At 34.6% G+C, this 18,679-nt stretch overlaps 2 protein-coding genes across 2 annotated transcripts; one reads left to right on the top strand and one right to left on the bottom strand.

The window, feature by feature from the left end:
- On the top strand, positions 1,541-5,716 carry LOC105168397 (nuclear pore complex protein NUP54). The gene is made up of 9 exons (XM_011088461.2): positions 1,541-1,998; positions 2,092-2,145; positions 2,876-2,935; positions 3,048-3,158; positions 4,122-4,187; positions 4,319-4,405; positions 4,806-4,907; positions 4,981-5,127; positions 5,397-5,716. The coding sequence occupies exons 1-9, from the start codon at positions 1,651-1,653 to the stop codon at positions 5,505-5,507; spliced, it is 1,086 nt and encodes a 361-aa protein (XP_011086763.1). The 5' UTR covers positions 1,541-1,650; the 3' UTR covers positions 5,508-5,716.
- LOC105168395 (alpha-glucosidase 2) lies at positions 6,990-17,523 on the bottom strand. Its single transcript, XM_011088460.2, has 22 exons — positions 17,076-17,523; positions 16,891-16,964; positions 16,187-16,438; positions 15,399-15,567; positions 14,968-15,054; positions 14,756-14,824; positions 14,559-14,655; positions 13,386-13,468; positions 12,386-12,493; positions 11,593-11,714; positions 11,323-11,430; positions 11,165-11,238; positions 10,291-10,416; positions 10,023-10,090; positions 9,087-9,233; positions 8,960-9,010; positions 8,718-8,774; positions 8,121-8,270; positions 7,915-8,006; positions 7,703-7,812; positions 7,562-7,625; positions 6,990-7,472 (listed from the first exon to the last, which is right to left on the bottom strand). Exons 1-22 carry the CDS (start codon positions 17,364-17,366, stop codon positions 7,328-7,330), a joined length of 2,544 nt encoding a protein of 847 aa, XP_011086762.1. The 5' UTR covers positions 17,367-17,523; the 3' UTR covers positions 6,990-7,327.

Raw genomic sequence — 18,679 nt, 5'->3', positions numbered from 1 at the left:
GTGAACTATTTATGAATGTAATTTAAAAAGATTTAGATATAGAAGTTGTCAAGAAACAGCTACTTAGTTGATTCTAAAGATATCATGCCTTTTCTTTTTCTTTTTTCAATTTTATAGATATAAAAATCTTATTATGTTAAATATCCTATCCTAATTTATTATAAGATGTAAAAATAATCTTAAAAGTTTTAGCATCTTATTTTATTCAAAATATGTTAGGAACTTATTTTTAAAATAATCTAAAATTTTACAATCTCCTAAAATATTTTATTAAAATACAGAATTTTATAAATACTTTATTGAATCTGATTAAATTTTTTATCCTTAAAACTTACCAAACCTGGCCACGTATACCCATAGAAACAATCACAATCTTATAAATATTTCATATTTAGTTCTCCCCATATTCTGATAATTACTAGATTTAAATGAAAGTTTCATCATATTTTTACAACTTATAAAATATTAAGATCTTATTTCTTAAAAAAAATATTGAATGTTTAAATAAAATGAGACTAGCTGTTATCATGGTATGCCGTTCCTTGTGTGCATATAATAAATAATTTTTTATACTTTAAAATATATTATAAATAAGAGTAAAATACACAAATTGATACATCACATTAAAAAAAAAAACAACAAATAAATTTTAAAAAAAGCTAATTTATCAATTAATGAAAAACTTAGTAAGTTGAATAAATTAATTATCTCATCAGTTGAAGGATATTTTTATGCTCTTAAAAAGAATGGTACAACGGCATCAAAACATTCACTATGTCTATAATATATTTTCCCTTTATAATAGTATAGATAAATTATGGAGCTTATAAGATCATTTAGTAATGATAAATTTATAATTTAATTCGAATGATTGCTAAGATCTTATAAATAAGTTAGTAACTATTTTTTTTGAGAGCTTATAGACTCCGAACATCTTATTTTTTTAAATTTATAAGCTATTTTTTTTAAAAAAATTACTAAATACCCTGTAATATTTTATAAACTCTCAAACATCTTATAAAATATATTAAAAAATTTATAAACTCACCTAAACACCCTTTTAATAATCACGTGGCTTATTTACATATATATAGTAAGTGTAATTAGTCCTATATATAAATAAATAGAAGTTAGGAATCTTAATTTTAAATCTGAATTATGTTAAAAAATAAATAAATCCGAGTTTTAACAACGAGCACATATCATAGATCTGATCCAACCAAATAACTTTATACTTAGTTTTCAGTCAACATAAAAAAATAGAATTCAAGAATCCTTTTTTTTAAAATGTGGGATTTATTTAAGAAGTTTAAAAAAAAGTTACATGTATTCTATAATTACAATTTAAATCGATAGCGGTTCATATGAAAAAGTTTAAATAAATGCTCGTTGACATATATTATATCTACATTCTTTAAGGGATGTATTTATAATTTTATAAAAATAAAAATTTTATCTCAAAGCCAAAGAAGAAGAAAAAAAAAAGGGTAAATCTTTGAACCTAATAAGCGTCTAAACATAAAAGAGAAAGATTAGGAAAAATTTAAAGGCAAATTTTAGGAAAGCGGGGCGGAAATTGGCGGCAACAGCATTAGTACAGAGTCCATCAAAAATCCCAATCGCGAATCTAGGGTTCGGCCACCGGCCAAAATGTTCGGAGCTCAGCCCTCGTCAGCTGCATTCGCCACCCCTTCCTCCACCCCCGCCTTCGGCACGCCTTCAACTCCAGCATTCGGCAGCTCACTATTTTCGACACCGTTTTCGCAACTATCCCAACCCCAACAGCAGCAGCAAACCCCGTCGCTGTTTCAGACACCTCAACCTCAACAACAGCAAAGTCCGTTCGGTTTTACGACGCCGTTCAATGCCGCATCGCAAGCGCAACCGACTCCGTTTAACAATGCGCTGCCGGCGACGAATTTTGTGAACTCGCAGTTGACTACTCAGATGGCGCCAGTTGCTCCACTCCCGTTTTCTCTGGCGGATCGTGATATTCAAGTGAAGATTTTTTTCCGTTGGGATTTTTGTTGTATTGTTTTAAGCATTTGAACTCCAAGTTTAGTTTATTTTGCTCTCTTTGTGTTGTTGTAGGCGATTGTGGATGCGTACAAGGAGGAGCCTGGGAACCCTAAGTATGCATTCAAGGTTTGATTTTTCAACATTGTATTCTTCTGCAATACTGGAATATATCTGAATTTACTTGTTTGAAGTTAAAAAGTTTCTAGCATTGATTGATTTTGTGTTTAGTTTAGCTCTCATGTATATTAAGTTGGGGTTTTTGAATGCATTTGGTTGATCTAAGCAATGTTCTCTTTATGCTTGATTTGAATTCTTTATCAAGCTTGAAAATGTGTGCCTGGCTTGGTTTAGTTAGACAAAAACAGATTTGAATAAACTTTTAATTATTGGGCAGTGACTCAAGCTTGGGGTTGTTTGATAATTTTTCATATATTAATCATTCTAGCTAATTGGTTTTAGCTCAGAAACTCCCAAAGTAGTGCTTGAAGATGTTAGCAAATAAAGCTCATTGAGCTGAATCTCAAGTACTGGGATTTGTTTTCTGATTCTTGTCATGAATGAAGCTCCGTCTCCAAAATTCACTTTTGGAAGACTGCATCTGATTGTATTGTGTGAAATTGCAATGGATGAGCTGATGAGAAATTAATTAAATTAGTAGCATTCGTTTAGTTTTATGGAAAAACTTATGGCCCGGAAGTAGGAAATATTACAAGTGCTTTTGCAAGTGTGCTGCTGATTTCTGTACATATTACGAATCCATTAACCAATCTGTATCTGGCTATTAAGATAACTTCAGTTCATGAGAGTCATATTGTTTTGATTTGATGTTCATTTAGAGCATTTGTTGGTTTTGCAGCATCTACTGTTTAGTGTCACTGAACCTCAGTACAGGATAAAGCCTGCTGGTGTATCTGATGTGAGTTTACTGTGGTCATTTTGATTGGCATCATCAGTATCTCAACTATTTCAATTATAAATTACTTGTGGAGACTACTTTGTAAGTCTTGTAAAATAGTTTAGACTGCCAGATTATGTGGGCAGAGGCAATAGCAAAGCTAGAAGGCATGGAGAGTTCCAAACGAGAGCGTTTGTGGCCTCATCTTGTGCAGGGATTTAAAGATCTTTCCCAGCGTCTCAAGGTACATAAGTGTTGCTAGTTCGTTCTTTGTCTTATTCTGAAAGGAAGTATAGCAGGTTGGGCACTATCACTTTTTATTTTTTGGAGGAGATTCGTGTTTCATTCAACTGTATATGCAAAAATCTTGTAATATTTCTCTAACTTTTGTGTGTGTTTAGAAGGAACTTGCACTTATATCTGGGCATTATGTGTTCATTGGATATACTATACATGCAGTCTTGGTAGATATTTCCATTGGTGATCAGATTCTTCATCGTTGCATGAGATTGTCACTCATCTCAATTATATGATGGAATTTTTAGACTCAATTGATAATAATATTTGTCAAAAAATTAAGTGTAGATGAAAGAACAGTAGTATAAGTATGGATTTTGTAATGAATAGATATGTGTATACTATAACGAATTCAAGTGGAGAAAGGTTTGTGACAGTTTGTATTTTTATGGTTAAGAAAAAATGTTTTGAGCTTTGATAAATCCTCAGCGTACGAGATTAAGATTTTATTATGCATTTATACTAGGAACCTTTTTGTTATAGGGAAGCTTAATGAATCGCGTACTGGCCTAATAAGCAAAAAGGATTAAGATACTAGAATACAATCACCACTTAAGGTGAGTTTTTCGTATATAACCTGCCCATCTTTATGCTTCATCTTATATCTATTTTCTTGTGAATCAATGATTCTGTTGACTAGAGCCTGCTTTCTGATGAAAACTATTTTCGTTGTAGATGACTGCTGTTTCTAGTTAAAGTTGTAGAGTTTGTTATATGGAATAACGTATGTTGAATTGCATGACTGCTAGCTTGCTTCTGGGCATGTCTTTGCATGGATTCCGCGACCTGACAAGTCATTGAATGCAAATTCTGCCCATTTCATTCCCTCACACACTATTTTCATTCTCTTTTGAACAATCATGATGTGCTTATAATTTGTGATAAGTTTCCCATGATCTCAATTATACAGCTCCAAGATGAAGTCATACTCTCAGATTCTGAGAGACTGAAGATGACACAGAGCAATGTAAAGATGGTCAGATATCACTCTCTCTCTCTCTCTCTCTCTCCCTATATATATATATATCTGTGTGTGTGTGTGCTCGCAGGCGCGTGTACATATGTATCTGATTCAACTGATACCTTTTTGGCGCTTTATTAGTGCAGCTCCAAAGACATTTTCAAGCTGACACCCTTCCCTGGATCCAAAGGATGCAACAGAAAGAGCAAGGGCTTCAAAGACGTCTTTTAAGGGTGGGTGTCTCATGTAGCTGTCTTTATTTGATTATAGTTTAAATTTACAGTTTATATATATAAGGGCCTGTGACAATTACAATGACGAGTAGGAGTTCACTGACATTCTGTTTGATTTAAAAAGTTTGAAGCCTTGAACTTCAATTAGAAACACTATTAAAATCTAAGTGGATTCCTCATGAACTCTAATTTTGAGACTCAATTCTGAAGATTGACATAAGGCAGCGTAGAGTAGGTTAAGGGAAGCAACACCTGCTACTGATTTGCTGGTATTATACAGTCATTGCTGATTGCATCAATTTTTTCTCTAGGATGAACAGCTATCTTGGAGTAGCTTGCTCTAACAATTTACTTTCATGTCATTCTCCTGATATTCATTATTGCATGTGATAACATACAGATAATGAGAATAATAGAGGCATTGGAGGGTAAAGGCAGTCGTCTTCCTCTTATGAAAGGAGAGGTAGAATTAGCAGAGAAGTTGGCTGCAATAACCAGACAGGTTGATGTTTAACCATTTTGTCTCTTCTGAAATGTGTCGAAGGATATGACTGACAGATATTCCCAATTTGCAGTTAAAAGGATCTGGAGCGGAACTTTCTAGACGGGTACAGAATCTTCTCACATTGTCACGCCTTCAAGCAGATGGGCTAAATGGTGGCTCGGTTTATCTGCCAGGATCAACCAAAATTCATGAACAAAGTCTGGCTGACATGCAGGAGGTGTGGTAAAACTGATTTTATATATTTGTGATTCGTCTGATTTCCATCAGGCAGTAGTGATAATGATGATAATAACAGCAAAAACATGCTGACAAACAGCTATGATAAAGGAGATGCTGGGAAGGCTTTTCTGCCCTGTTTTCTCCTTTTAAGCGTCGTTTTGTTGTTGCTGTCATCAATTATACAACTTCTATTTACTCTGGATTGTTTCCAAATGACTGAATAGTAACGATCATTATTGATTCTCTTTTGTCTTGTTTGCTCAATAGGTCTTGCAACGGCAAACAGAGGCTATTGCTAGACTCGGAAATGTGCTGAAGCGAGACATGCGAGATATGGAAATCATAATGGCTGAAGATACAGAAATGAGTGAAGGCTAGAAAGAGGCACTTGCAAATTACAATCTCACAAACAGTCATCTCCCCCTCATCCTTTTCCTTGTATTTTCCCCTCTATCTCTTTGTCGTCTCTTCTTTCCATTATAACTAAATAGGTCGAAAGTATTTGTTGCATGTTGACCAGAAAATTATACATGTGTGTGAACTACATTAAGACAAATTCCATATGGAAATATCTCATCATCTCTTCCGAACCTCTCTCTCTTTTGGTTGATTACTTACAGGACATTGGTATTTGTTTTAAGGAGAATGGATGAATCCAAAGACTGTTTTGTTCATTGGGGGCACCATTTTAGTTAGTGGTTGGTTATTTCAACTAGTTGCGCCCAACTAATTTATTGATTTGTTTGTCATGTTTTTATTCGTACAGAATTTAGGTATGATTCCTTTCCGTCGGGCGTGACAGTGTCGTTTTTGGGTAAAGACGATCCCTTTTTTGCACATTGTATTGTTTATCTAATAAAAAATATCATCGTAATTTTAGTTTAGAACTCGGTGTTTCTCAATCGTATTTGGGTTGGTGCTCAATATCAATGACACAAAATATATAAACCCTCATATTTGTAGTAAATATCATTTATATTATCAAGAAATAGTAGTACCAATAAGGCATAAAGCCTAGCGAAAATTATGCCTGCATGTCTCAAGTTTGATTTAATAGATTTTCAAAATATCCGGTTCGGTGAATAAAAAAATAAATCAATAGCACAAATAATCGGAAAAAGTATTTAAAGAAGTAAAATTATTAAATACATAAGTATTTATGATATACAACATACAATAATGTAACGCAATATAGTATATATTAAATATAACATAATATAAACTAATGTAATGAAATGTATATAATAGGCGTGATAATTACACTCCCATTTTGAAATTTGGTGTAATTACACGTAAATTTTCTGTGGTTTGAAAAATCTATATTTACCCCTAATTGACTTCTTACTGATTTATTACAAGTCAAATAAATCTTTTTATAACCAAATTACCCCAAACGTGCTCACGGGTTAATGCATATGATGAGTCTAGTCAGAAAAAAAAATTATTTTAACCTATAATAAATCAGTAATAAAATCAATCGAAAGTAAACATAAATTTTTATTCAATTTTTTTTGTTACTATCAACAAATTCAGTGAATTTTAACTAACGAAGGAACTTATTTGTTAGATATAAGCAAACTTCAAAAATATTAAATGTAATTTTCCAAACCATAAGAAATTTAAGTTCACAGAAGAGCAGAGTGTAATTTCCCTATATAATAATAGACAAAGAGTAAATAAAGCATGGATCTTTATACGTAGTTATCATTGACAAAATATCCTTAAAATCCCCAAATTAATCTGTGCATGTGAAAGGCAAATGATAAACTCCAACCAATTCTCGAAGGTGTGTTTTATGATATCTCCAAATTCACCAAAATTACAAATTGCCATACTAAAATTACAAACCTGAATTCTAGAAGTCCAAAACCATATCTCTATTGAGGATAATCCAAAATTAGTTTTTTCAATCGTTCTTTGAGATAAACATAACCCAACAACAGTCTAGAAATGTGCTGCCAACAGTCAATCACATGGTATAAAGTTAAATCTTGAACTATATGTATGTTGTGGACACTGTAAATCAACTAATTTAGCAAAGATCAGATCACATCTGTAGTTAGATAGCTCCACCCTTTTCCCTTTCGCCCCAAAAATTGTTACTACAGCTACATACTATATATCTAAAGCCAGTCATGTTTTTACCTTGCATAGATGAAATTTAGAAGCTGTATTTGCTGTAACTTCAGGCAGAACTCCTAACATTCAGCGTAGGCTTCAGCCATGATCAACACTATAAGTGATGTCCAACCAGTGAACAACCGTGCGCCTTTTCCCTTCCCTTTCTTTTGGTCATACTGTTCCCACAAGTAGCCGGTCTCTTTATAGTTCCTGACCACATTTCTGGCACAACGACAGGTGATTACCATGAGGGATATTAAGTACATGCAAACATGTAAGAAGAATTGATCCAGCTGAAAGGAAATAAATACCGGATCAAATTGTTTCTCAAATCATTGTAAATGGTTTTGGCCCTGTCTCTGTACGGCCCATCCACTACAACAATCAAGTAAATCACTATATGTTGAATAAAAATTAGTATCAGATGGAAAGTGTTCTTTAGTGATATTTACCTTTAGAATAATAGTTAAGCGCGGAAAGAATCATATAGTTCATATTCATCCAAATTGGGCCCCTCCAATAAGGTGGGTCGTGCTCAGTGTTGCGTTGCATGTATAGTGAGCTGGCAAACGCCCCAAGAGTTGTCAGTATGCTTTACTTTAGATGTACAGGAATGTGCACAATGCCTCTGCAAGAAGCCTTAAAATAGAGCTATTTCTTTTACCTTGTTTTGGCTAGAGATCTTAGTCCAAAGTTGGTCCACAGAGTACTTGTGTTTGAGATGAGATCAAGCTGTTTTTCCAACATCCATGAATCCTACGTCATTTAGAATGCATATAGAAGATGTAAGACAGTGACAAATAAATAAAGCAAATATACCAGTTAAACTAAGAAATCATTGCATTAGCAGAAGATCCTGGATCAACTTACAGGCGGTATAAGCCTGCTCATAAATGGAAAAAGGCTGACGTAACCAATATGAGGAACCAGTCTCAGCACAGGTTTCTCTAGAACTTCTCGAACAAGTTCACGATTCGGGTGATTGCCAGCTGCTTCTGCCAGCCGCCAACTTAGACGAACCTAAGAGGAAGAGAAATGTCACTGTTAGTATGGAATGAATTCAATTTTTCTGATTCTCTTGCTTCTTTATCTCCTTTTCCCTATGAAGAATTAGTCAACCTCCATGAAGATTGCATCATTGACAATTAGCTCAAGTGTTTCATAATTCAGTGCTACTTCCTTAGTAGCACAAGAGAAATTGAACTTAAAGCATCAGGACATCATAGCAGAAGTTAATACCAGAAGAATTAAAAGGTCTAGGATTTTATGGAAGAAATGTTATTAGATGAGCTTGAATCTGATTCATCTGTTCACAGGTTTTCTAGACAGGGTAAAGTTCACATATGTTTTCAATCAGTAAATATTCTGGTTCTCGTAATCAACACATGGCTAGTTGCATGAATAAACTGTAGAAAAGGTGAGACTAGCCACTGAAAACTGGAATCTAGGCAGATGAAGAGTGCATACCTTCTCTGTATGATTCCCATAATCAAAATAAGCTCCATTGTTCTGATCAAAATGCATCTGAAAAGAAAAAAGATAGAAAAGATTGAATGAAAGATCAATTAGTTGCTTGCTTAGAAAAAAGCCAGAATGCACTTATTTCTGACACAACAATGATGCACATACAGAAGATCTAAAATCGACAAGTCGAATGCCTTAGAGAAAAAAGATGTTGGAAAATACAAATGGGGATAATAAGAAATTACCTGATTCAAAAGCTCAAAATCTGAGAGTAAATTTGCTGTCAAGCCATACTCCTGCACAATTTGTATAACCTTAAAAATCGATAAAACCCTTATTTGGTAAGTTATTTGCTTTATTTTTTGGTTATACCTTTCCAATGTCACTGTCATCAAGAATGTCTGAAATGGAACTCATGCAATCTGCAGCAAGATGCATCCAACATCTAAGATCCAAGTGACGTTCATCTTCACTAGGGTGTGATGCACGTGGATAATCATCCAAGCCAGAAGACAGCGACTGGAGATGCCAAAACACTCTAATGGTAAGTCTGACAAACAATCCAATTATAACATTTTTTTATTTGTATTGAAAGCTACGAGTGTCAAATGCCACCTGGAGCATAATCTGTGGGACTTTAGTAGTGCTGAACTCTGATATAGAGCAATGCAGCAAAAGCACACCAGTATTAAAAGATGTGGAAACCAAATCTCATCCTCACTCGGAATATTCATGTAATTTTTAAGGCATTCTTGTTGCTGCTGCATATTAAATTTTGCCTGAGATATGTCATGTTTTAAGCTATCCAGCATTCAGAACTTCAGGGAAAATTAAACGGTTTACTCATGAGGGAGGGCAGAAAAGTAAGCATGTACCTTTCATTTGACACTCCCCCCCTCAATTTATCATTGTTCGATACACAACAGTTTCACAAGCTCAAGTAATGGGTCTTCTTGTTTCTACCTTTCCTTATATAAATCCACTCATTCATACAACTCTAGCCGTCGTGAATTTAACAGCCACCCACATTCAGCCAGTGTTCAAGGAGCTGTTGCCATTCCTCCGTATACACACAGCAGAGATTTCAGTAGTTATATTCAAACTGATATAGTCCATTGAACCACTAATACTTATCACTCGTAAGTAACTATTACAAAACCAACAGAAACCAAATTTTTGGGAGACCGTGAAACTATCAAGAACAGAAAGGAAAACAAAGATTTTTTAATATAAGACTCCGGGTGGAAAATAACCTCAAAAAACAAATGAACTAATCCCAGCAAGCATGAAAATGCAGAAGAAGGAGACCTTTGGATTCAGTTCACGTGTGGTTACATTGTCTCTTCCGTGCCAATAGTAGGTGTTTGCATCTTTTCCTGTTTATTGGAACATCAAAATTCCAGTTAGGGAAAACCAATTTAATTTGCTCTCTGACCAAAATTGGATTTCTAGGTTTTGTTACAGTAACACATGATTTTCACCAAATGATGTGGTCCGCATGCTGGTGTACAGTTTATAAGATAGCCATTAGCACATAATCAATCTGTAGTGTTTGTAACATTCCTATCATGCTAACCTGATTGAGTAGTATTAAACCACTTAAACCATGCATCAAGACGCACAAATGCTTGTCGTAAGAAGGTGGAGATGTCATTTTTCTCTGAAGCAGTAAACTTGTTTTTCTTAATGCCACAAACCAAATCTGCAAAAAACAAATCTTTATCACTTAACCATAATTGCAACATACAATTTTCCCATTCAAATTAAGTGAATATGTGAAGCGAGCCAAATAATTTTCTGATATGCAACTTATTTCCAATAAGCTACAAAAAAATAAAAAGAATAACTGAATATATAATTTATTTGATGGTTAGATGCTAAGTTTCATTTTGAAATGTGCCAATTATAAATGATTGTGAACACCAGCATGACACATAATATAAGCCTTCCGGCAGTCAGGTATTTGGGCAGAACCCAAGAGAATATGGTACCTCATTGCTCAGTTATAGAAAGTTGATTTATTTTTAGTTGCTCATTTATTCAGCAATGCTTACACAACAAAAGAGATGCTCAGACAATAAGATGGACCACAATGCCATTTCATAGCTAATTAGCTATATTGTGTTACTTCAGAAGCCTGCAAACCACATATGTCCAGTCTCAAATTCCTTTTTTCCTTTCAGTGAGGAGTGGGTGAGTGGAGGAAAGCTACAATAGATTCTAAGAGTTCCTTGACAGAGCCACTCTAATGATAAAATATCATTTTAATGGGCCTCAGACTCTTTACCAATACAAATCAAAACTAATGATATGTTTTCAAATATTATAGTAGATCATACAGCAGGAAGACGCATCGGAATGAGAATCAAGATAGGATAGTAGTATAATCATTACTCTTGACGTCAAACATAAAATTTAACCAAAAGATGGGCATTGCATGAAAACTAAACCTCGTAAAACCAAAAATAATGTCGGGGGATTTCCATTTGTTGGATGCTGAAGCACAAATTCCGATGGTACCTTACTGCAGATAGACCAAAACAATTAACTGATTTTCAAAAAAAAAATCATAGTAGCAGTACTACTACAGGAATCTACACACTGTCACCTTAAAGCTTCAGCACCTAAAATTTGCTCACGTGGAATCCATCCATCGGCGTTCATTAGATCTAACCAATGCCCAATGATATCCAAAGAAATGTGGACGTCCCAACGCCTTTTCATGTAAAGATAAAATTAGATTTATGGTCATCAGAAAAAAGTAAATTGCCTTAATAAGTATAATAAGTGAAGCTATCAGCAGTAACAAAAGGTTCTGCTGGAAGAAGGCAAAACCGAAGAAAAAGGAAAAAAGATTGCATGCCTACAGGCAACCCACCAGATCAGTAGCTGGTGGAAACCTTCATCCCAGAGAAACCCCCTAGGAAAAAAGGGGCGGCTTGGCACTGCAGTGTATAGCTCAGCTGGCCAATATGAAATATAATTCGTACCAGGTAATCGCTGCATATGAGTTAATAAACCACCGCAACTTCATCAGGTATCCAATGAACACAAAACAACTGTGATTTTCAATATCATACTAACATAAGAAGACTTGGAAAAAGTCTCCAAAGCTGAAGCAACAATACGTTATCACTAATTTAAACAAGAACTACTTCATAGATAATGCAGATTGCATCATCAGCATAAAGAGCAACCCCTAATTTTCAAGATTTGAGCTCCTCCACTTGTGGTCTTTTCCATGAGCACCATCTCAAAACTTCGTAAAATTTACTCACCATTTAAACTTGGAGCCTGATAATGATGATTAATAGTCCCACTCATTTTTTTCTATCAATAGGGCATCAGTTGCTGAAACATTTTGAATTTAATTATAAATTATTCAATAAACCACAAATACCTTTTTTTTTTTTTTTTACAAAAGAGCAATTAAAACCATTTCAATAATGTAAAATTTATTGGTTCTGATTACTGTAGGAAAATGATTCCACAAATGTCAACCAAGTCAACAGCCAAGTAGGCTGTTTAGCCCAATTACAAACTACCATTTAGATTCAAAATCCCAAATCTCAGACATAATTCACCATTGTGAAACAGGAGAGGCCAGTTCATATCGTGTCACAAGGTTTTGATAGAACTGGCATAAGAACACTCCTCGCCAGAAGACTTACTTTAGAGGATGGTGGCAGTGAAATTTTAGATTGGCCATAGAAGTAGCCAATCCCTCCCAACAAATTCCCGAGAGCTGCTTTACCCACCGTAATGGCATCAGAATTAAGCTGAAAGAACCACATATGTTTCAGTTCATGGAAATGAATCCTAAAGAAACCCCAAGAAGAGAAGTATAATAGATAGCCAAAAATGGGCACCAAGATGAGATAAGTAGAACAGTTAACACACAAAGTGGTACTAAGCCAAGAAGATAGCTGACGCACAATCATGCAATGATTCTGAAACCTATATTTATTTGCACAATCTAGCTTCATATAGTTCAATCGTAACAATCATATGCAACGCAGTGAATCTCTGTAAAAATAGATGAATTACCAATAAATTCTGCAATTACATATTTGATATTTGTGACCCATGACAAAGTAAAATTTATTTCCATAAAATATCATCTAAAATACTGAATTTATTTACAGATTAATATACCACTAAAACCAAATGTAATATTACAAAACAGATGGTAATCACTCGTCTGGTGAATCAACTCCTTCCACTGTTATAATATATTTTCCAAAATATTCCTTTGGTCATAATCTCAAAGACCTGGGGAACTTGACGGTGGTAGAACACAGTTGACAAGATGATATAAAGATCAAGTTTCATATTGAACTGGTCCTATTTACCATATTCCAAGTCATTAACATAGACAAAGTACAGATACCATCTACTGAAAAGTCAAGGGAGTTTTATCTGAAGCAAACAACATTTTGTTTGTCATGAGAGGAGACTGTGAAGTATTTAGAGATACTCTCAGCGCATCACTTACATTAAGCATGAGCTCAAAGTTGCAGCAAACATGAAAAGTATGTGTGATCCTTCTTACAAATTATACCAAATTATGACTTGTAATAACCTCTAACTTAAGATCTAAATTTCAGAAGTAATAAGTCTCTGAATTCAAGGTGATCCATGAAAAGGAAAAGAGGCAACCGTAATAGATACCTCATCAGAAATATTAAAGCATCTTTCGAATTTATCATCAAATTGCTTCTGCTTCTGCTCTAGACGACCAGTCAGTGACTCCCCTGCAATGATTGACAACCTTCTATATGTGAAATGAGGGAAGATGGTTGGCTGACAATTTAAAATTAACTTGTACAAAAGAAAAAGAAAGTAAGTCAATAATTTTGAAGAAGACATATTGAGTAAAATTATTTAAGGAGACCCTAAGTTGCTGCTTTCTTTTACTACAATCACAAGCCCCAATAGCATCCGGTACTTTATAAGTTGTATGAAATTTAAATTAATTACTGAATCTAAAGACACGTTGAAAAGGAGAGCAGCATGAAGCCAGCATTTCTTTATTCTGGTTTTGTTTAGTTTTTAATATAAAAAGTCTATAATTTAATAGTATAAGAGCGGTGTGCTCCAACTGCATATAAAATTCCATGATTTGCATAATTAGCAAACCTAATCTCAGCAGACAAAATTATCAATAAAATAGGAAAACCCTGAGAAACCCCCAGACCCTTTTTGATCAACAACCTCATCTAAGCTCCAATCTCCAACGAGCCCATTTTCAAAATAATTTGGGTTGCCTACTGCATTGCATGTTGCCAATACTTGCAGTACAGTAAACTCAGGCACCAATAAGATCAAAACTTTAGAAATGTGATTGTGAAATTCTAAGTCATGGACTTGGGAAAAAAAGGTGTCCTTTGGATGAGCTACACAAACATAATTTCTAACTGCTGCAAGCCAATATCAGATGTTCCAAATATGTTCACGTAAATATGCCATTCGAAATCAACTATTAGGTAATGAAAAAGGAGTATTAGCATAAAAATTCATTCATGTCAGAATTCAGCAATTTATATATTATTATTAATTTATTATCCCGCTCTTGCTCACCAACTATGACTCCTAAGATCTCTAACAGTTTTAGCGTTTCAGTATACAGTTGCCCACTATGATGCGTTATATGAAATTTGACTTTAGGAATGTGTGGCTTAATTTGAATCTGAGGAAGAAAATTTTCTTGGTAAACATGCATATTGATTCAGCGATACAAATTCAGACAAGAACCTGCATCTGCATAAAATTATTGACCTTGGATGAGATAAATATATATATATATATATATATATTTATTATATAAAACAGATGAAGAAGTACCCAAAAGGCTTCTGACACCATCTTCAGTTCTTGAACTAGAGCCACTTGATCTTGATACAAAAGCAATATCTGCTTTGAAAGGAATCATTGCTGAGATCTGAACCCAAGTAAAGAAAGGCTCAGCAAAATATAAAAACAAGTAATTTAATTTGCTCAATTAGCCAGACAAGATAATGAACAATTCATCGATTCCAGACCTGGAAAACCAGAATATTTGGAGCATCATCAGATGTATCTGAAAGCTGTAACCGACCCACTGTCCTAGCCTAAACAAAAAGAATGGAAGTTGAATTAAAATTAAATGGAACAAGTATGATTGTACAGCATGCTAGTGAAAGTCATCAGCTAAACTTCTAAAACAACAGCAGTCATAGTTTAACACAGAACTCAAGAATTAAATCCTACACACCTGAACTCCAAGATTGGTCTGGACAAGTTCGGATAAATTGTGAATGTGATTTGTCTTGAAACCAGCATAGTGGAACTCAAAGCCATCCTACAAAAGTCACTTATTTTATTTGTGGTGAATGAATATTATAATGCATGCTAAATAAACATTAAATCGTTGAAACAAAAAGGTGATGCTTTTATGCTGGATAAAGGGACTAGTATGACTGTATGAGCCAACTGATGACAAAGCAACAGAATCAGAAAACATACATTACAGAGCAACTGGTTTATATGCTTTTGATATCATGCATTGAAAAAACGAACTTGTCAAAATCTTTGCTATGCAGATTGCATACAATAAAATATGGTGCACAGGTCAAAGAAACGTTATACCGCACTGCATGCAGAAATATCAGCACATATATTGCATATTTTTAAATGACAGGATACCTTTGATTCTAAATGAAGCTGCCAACTACCAATATCATTCCTTGAACCAAACGCCAGAATGTAGACATCAGGAATATCTGAGCGACCACTACCCAGATACAGAGCATTCCCACCTTCCTCAGCAACATAGAAGAACAGGTGCACAGTATCTTCCATTTCCTCTTTAAGTCTACAATAGTAGGGTACAAATGTTAGGCATTGGTGATAAATTTACTATGGGAGGCAAGGAGTTGTCTGCACAGCATACACAAATCTTAAGTAATGAAATGAACTGTATATAAAATTTTAGTCGGTTTTATGAAAGAACAGCAGTTTATGGTATTAATTGTTAGAAACTAAAGCTAAACATATAGAACTTTCCAACAAACACAGGATACTGATTGGATGGCATCATTATTGCAACAGCTGGCAAGCAGTGGGATTAGCAGCGTTGTCCCAACCCTATATGGAATCCAAGAATAGCAACAATAACCAATGCTCTATTGTCTAATTGTTCATGAACTGGTTGGCAGAAGTAAGCATCAATTAACTCTTCTTTTCTCATTATAATTTTTATATGGTGAACCATTCTGCTATTCTATTCCATCTTCAATATGCCCTTCCTCTACTGCCCTTCAATTCCTCAACCTTCACTCGTAACAAAATATCATGCCATTCAACTTTACATATAGTTGTCCATGGTCGTATTTGCGAAATCTAGGCAATATGTCTTTTCGTACTGATATTAAAAGGAAAGAAAGGCTACACCTATATTAAGTTTAAGCATCACAGAAGGTCTGGATATTTACACTTCACTTTGTGCTTCAATTCGAACTGCCCAGTCCCCTCCATAACTGCTCTCTTTCTCCATAGATTTCAGAAAACTTGTTGTCAATTTCAAGTTCTGGTCGACCAGCACTTGACGCCCATAATCCCGTCCATTGTGATGTGTCCAACCATATGTCTTAAGCTCATCCGAATCTTGGCATACATGTCTCATGAAATATCTGCCATCCTTGACACCAATCCACATCAAACCTGCAAGCAGAGATTGCGGAGTCCTGGCAATGACCTCATGTTACGCATATTTGTATTAACCACTTCATCACAGCATGCAACAACAGAAATAAAAAACTACTTAGATAGAGCCCAAGAATGAATTGATAAGAATATGTAAACACTTCGAATATCTGTTAATCGAACCTTACATGTAGAAAAAGACCACTTTAAAGTTTAAAATGAAGCATCAGAATACTTCAGCCAAACCTTACACATAAATGAGCAGCTAATGTCAAAGATACTAAATTGCTCTCAAAAACTGACTATGAATGCTTCTGCAATCACTAACAAAATGCAGAAACAAATGATGAATCATTTTTATTCCTAAAGCTACTAAATATTACAAACCATTTAACTCTAAATGTACCAGTAAAAGAACAGAAAGAAAAATACTAAATGCCACCATTGGCTACGACGATCAAGCTGCAGGACAATGCAACATAAAAGAATTTACCTCGCACGAATTCCAAAATAAACATGAGGCCTATACGTTCCCCAGTATAAACTCTCCTTGTGCTCCCCTTCAAACTGCACGTAAAAGTTTCATGAAATTCCCACACAATGAACAATAACAAAAAGAACTCCAAGTTGTACAACTAAAATCATCAACAAATACAATAAAGTTTTTGTCTTCATCACCATAGAAAGATCCATGAGCTTTGGAGCTGGTAATGGAGTAACGACTCTGGGTCTCATACTCTTATTAACAGAGTTCGACGAGTAATTCTTCATGAACAATCCAATTATGAAGAGAAGAATTCCAGAAAAGAACAAACTCTTGAGGGTGAAACTCATTATTCGATTGGCATTACGGTCCCTGCCACCGGGTATTCGGGTGTTTGGGTTCGAACTTCCGTCAGTATGTAGCTGATCGCCATCCGGAGGGCTTTTGGGCTTGCCCCGAGGGTTTCTCCGGGAGATTCGGGTCATATTCGGGCTCGGGCTTTAGTTCGGAGCTTTGATCGAAAATTCTCAGGTTTCTGACATAAATTGAGGAAAAGCCGTCGCGGGAGAGTGGGGAGTGAGTGTGAGGGTAGGAGTAGACAAGTGTTTATGCGGTTCGTTTCCTACAGTTTATTACAATGACAAGCAAAAGTTGCTTTTCCAACTTAAAAAGAGACACCTTAAGTGGTTCTTTTCAATATCTCTTGTTTTTATAGTGGGAACAAATCATAAAAAACAATATTATTTTAATTATAGTAAAATATTAAAAGTGTTTGAAAATAAAAATTACAAAAAATAAAATTTTTGTTTTGTATTTTCAAAAGGTCATTCTTAATTCTATATTATTTTAAATTGTAGGATCAGATTTATATTCTGTGAAAATTTGAACCATGAATTTTAGAAACTTATTATGTCACGTAGGTTTCGAAAAAAAATAATTTTAAAATATTGTGCTTTTTTGTATAAAAAAAACTACTATAAAACATTAAAGTTCGAATATATTTCTATCCTATCACATCCTTTTTTATCATAAAATTATTTAAAAAAAATACAAATCCTACATTTTCATTATGTCACATCTTCTCGTGAGAAAACTTATCACATAACATATCAGTTGGGAGTTTCCACCAATGATGAGCTAAAATAAGTGAAATTCTAACTCAACTATTACAAAGAACAATGGGTTATAAAAAACCTAATATAATACAAATCAATATTACAAAATAAATAATACAAAATATAATTACAAAACTAAGTCAACAAATAAAAAAACAAAACAGAAAAGAGAGATTAATGGCTCAGTGAGCCAGATCCATGAAGGGGGAAGCCCAAACCAGCCAAACGTCTGCAACCACTACGGTTGCTTTGGCTAATACCCACAAAGGACCACTCACTTAGATTTCACTAAGAAATCAGTTCACAAAGAACTTTTAATCAAGAATAGGGAGAAGGAGCTTTTCCTATCCGGTTGTTTTTTACTAGAAAATCACCGGAGATATATATAGGTGAGGAACATTAATTTAGAGAGAGAGGAAGACGGCGGTGGAGAAAACCTAGAGAAGAAGGAGGGAGAGACAAGATGGTGACATAAGAGATATTAGGGTTTTCATTCTGGAGAGAGAGAGAGTGAGAGACTCATTTAATTAGGCAAAGAATCGGGCAATGGGTATGGATATGGGCCAAGCTTTCCAGTAATGGATTGGGACGAATTTTGGGCTGGGCCTACCAAATAGGTCCTAGACCACTTTTTCTCAACATTCTCCATCTTGGATCGGGACCCAAAGAGGGAATCTAATCCA

This window comes from Sesamum indicum, linkage group LG8 (assembly GCF_000512975.1).
Source record: "Sesamum indicum cultivar Zhongzhi No. 13 linkage group LG8, S_indicum_v1.0, whole genome shotgun sequence".
Lineage (NCBI taxonomy): Eukaryota > Viridiplantae > Streptophyta > Magnoliopsida > Lamiales > Pedaliaceae > Sesamum > Sesamum indicum.
Note: the sequence above shows the minus strand (reverse complement) of the source record. Positions and strands in the feature narration are given on the sequence as shown.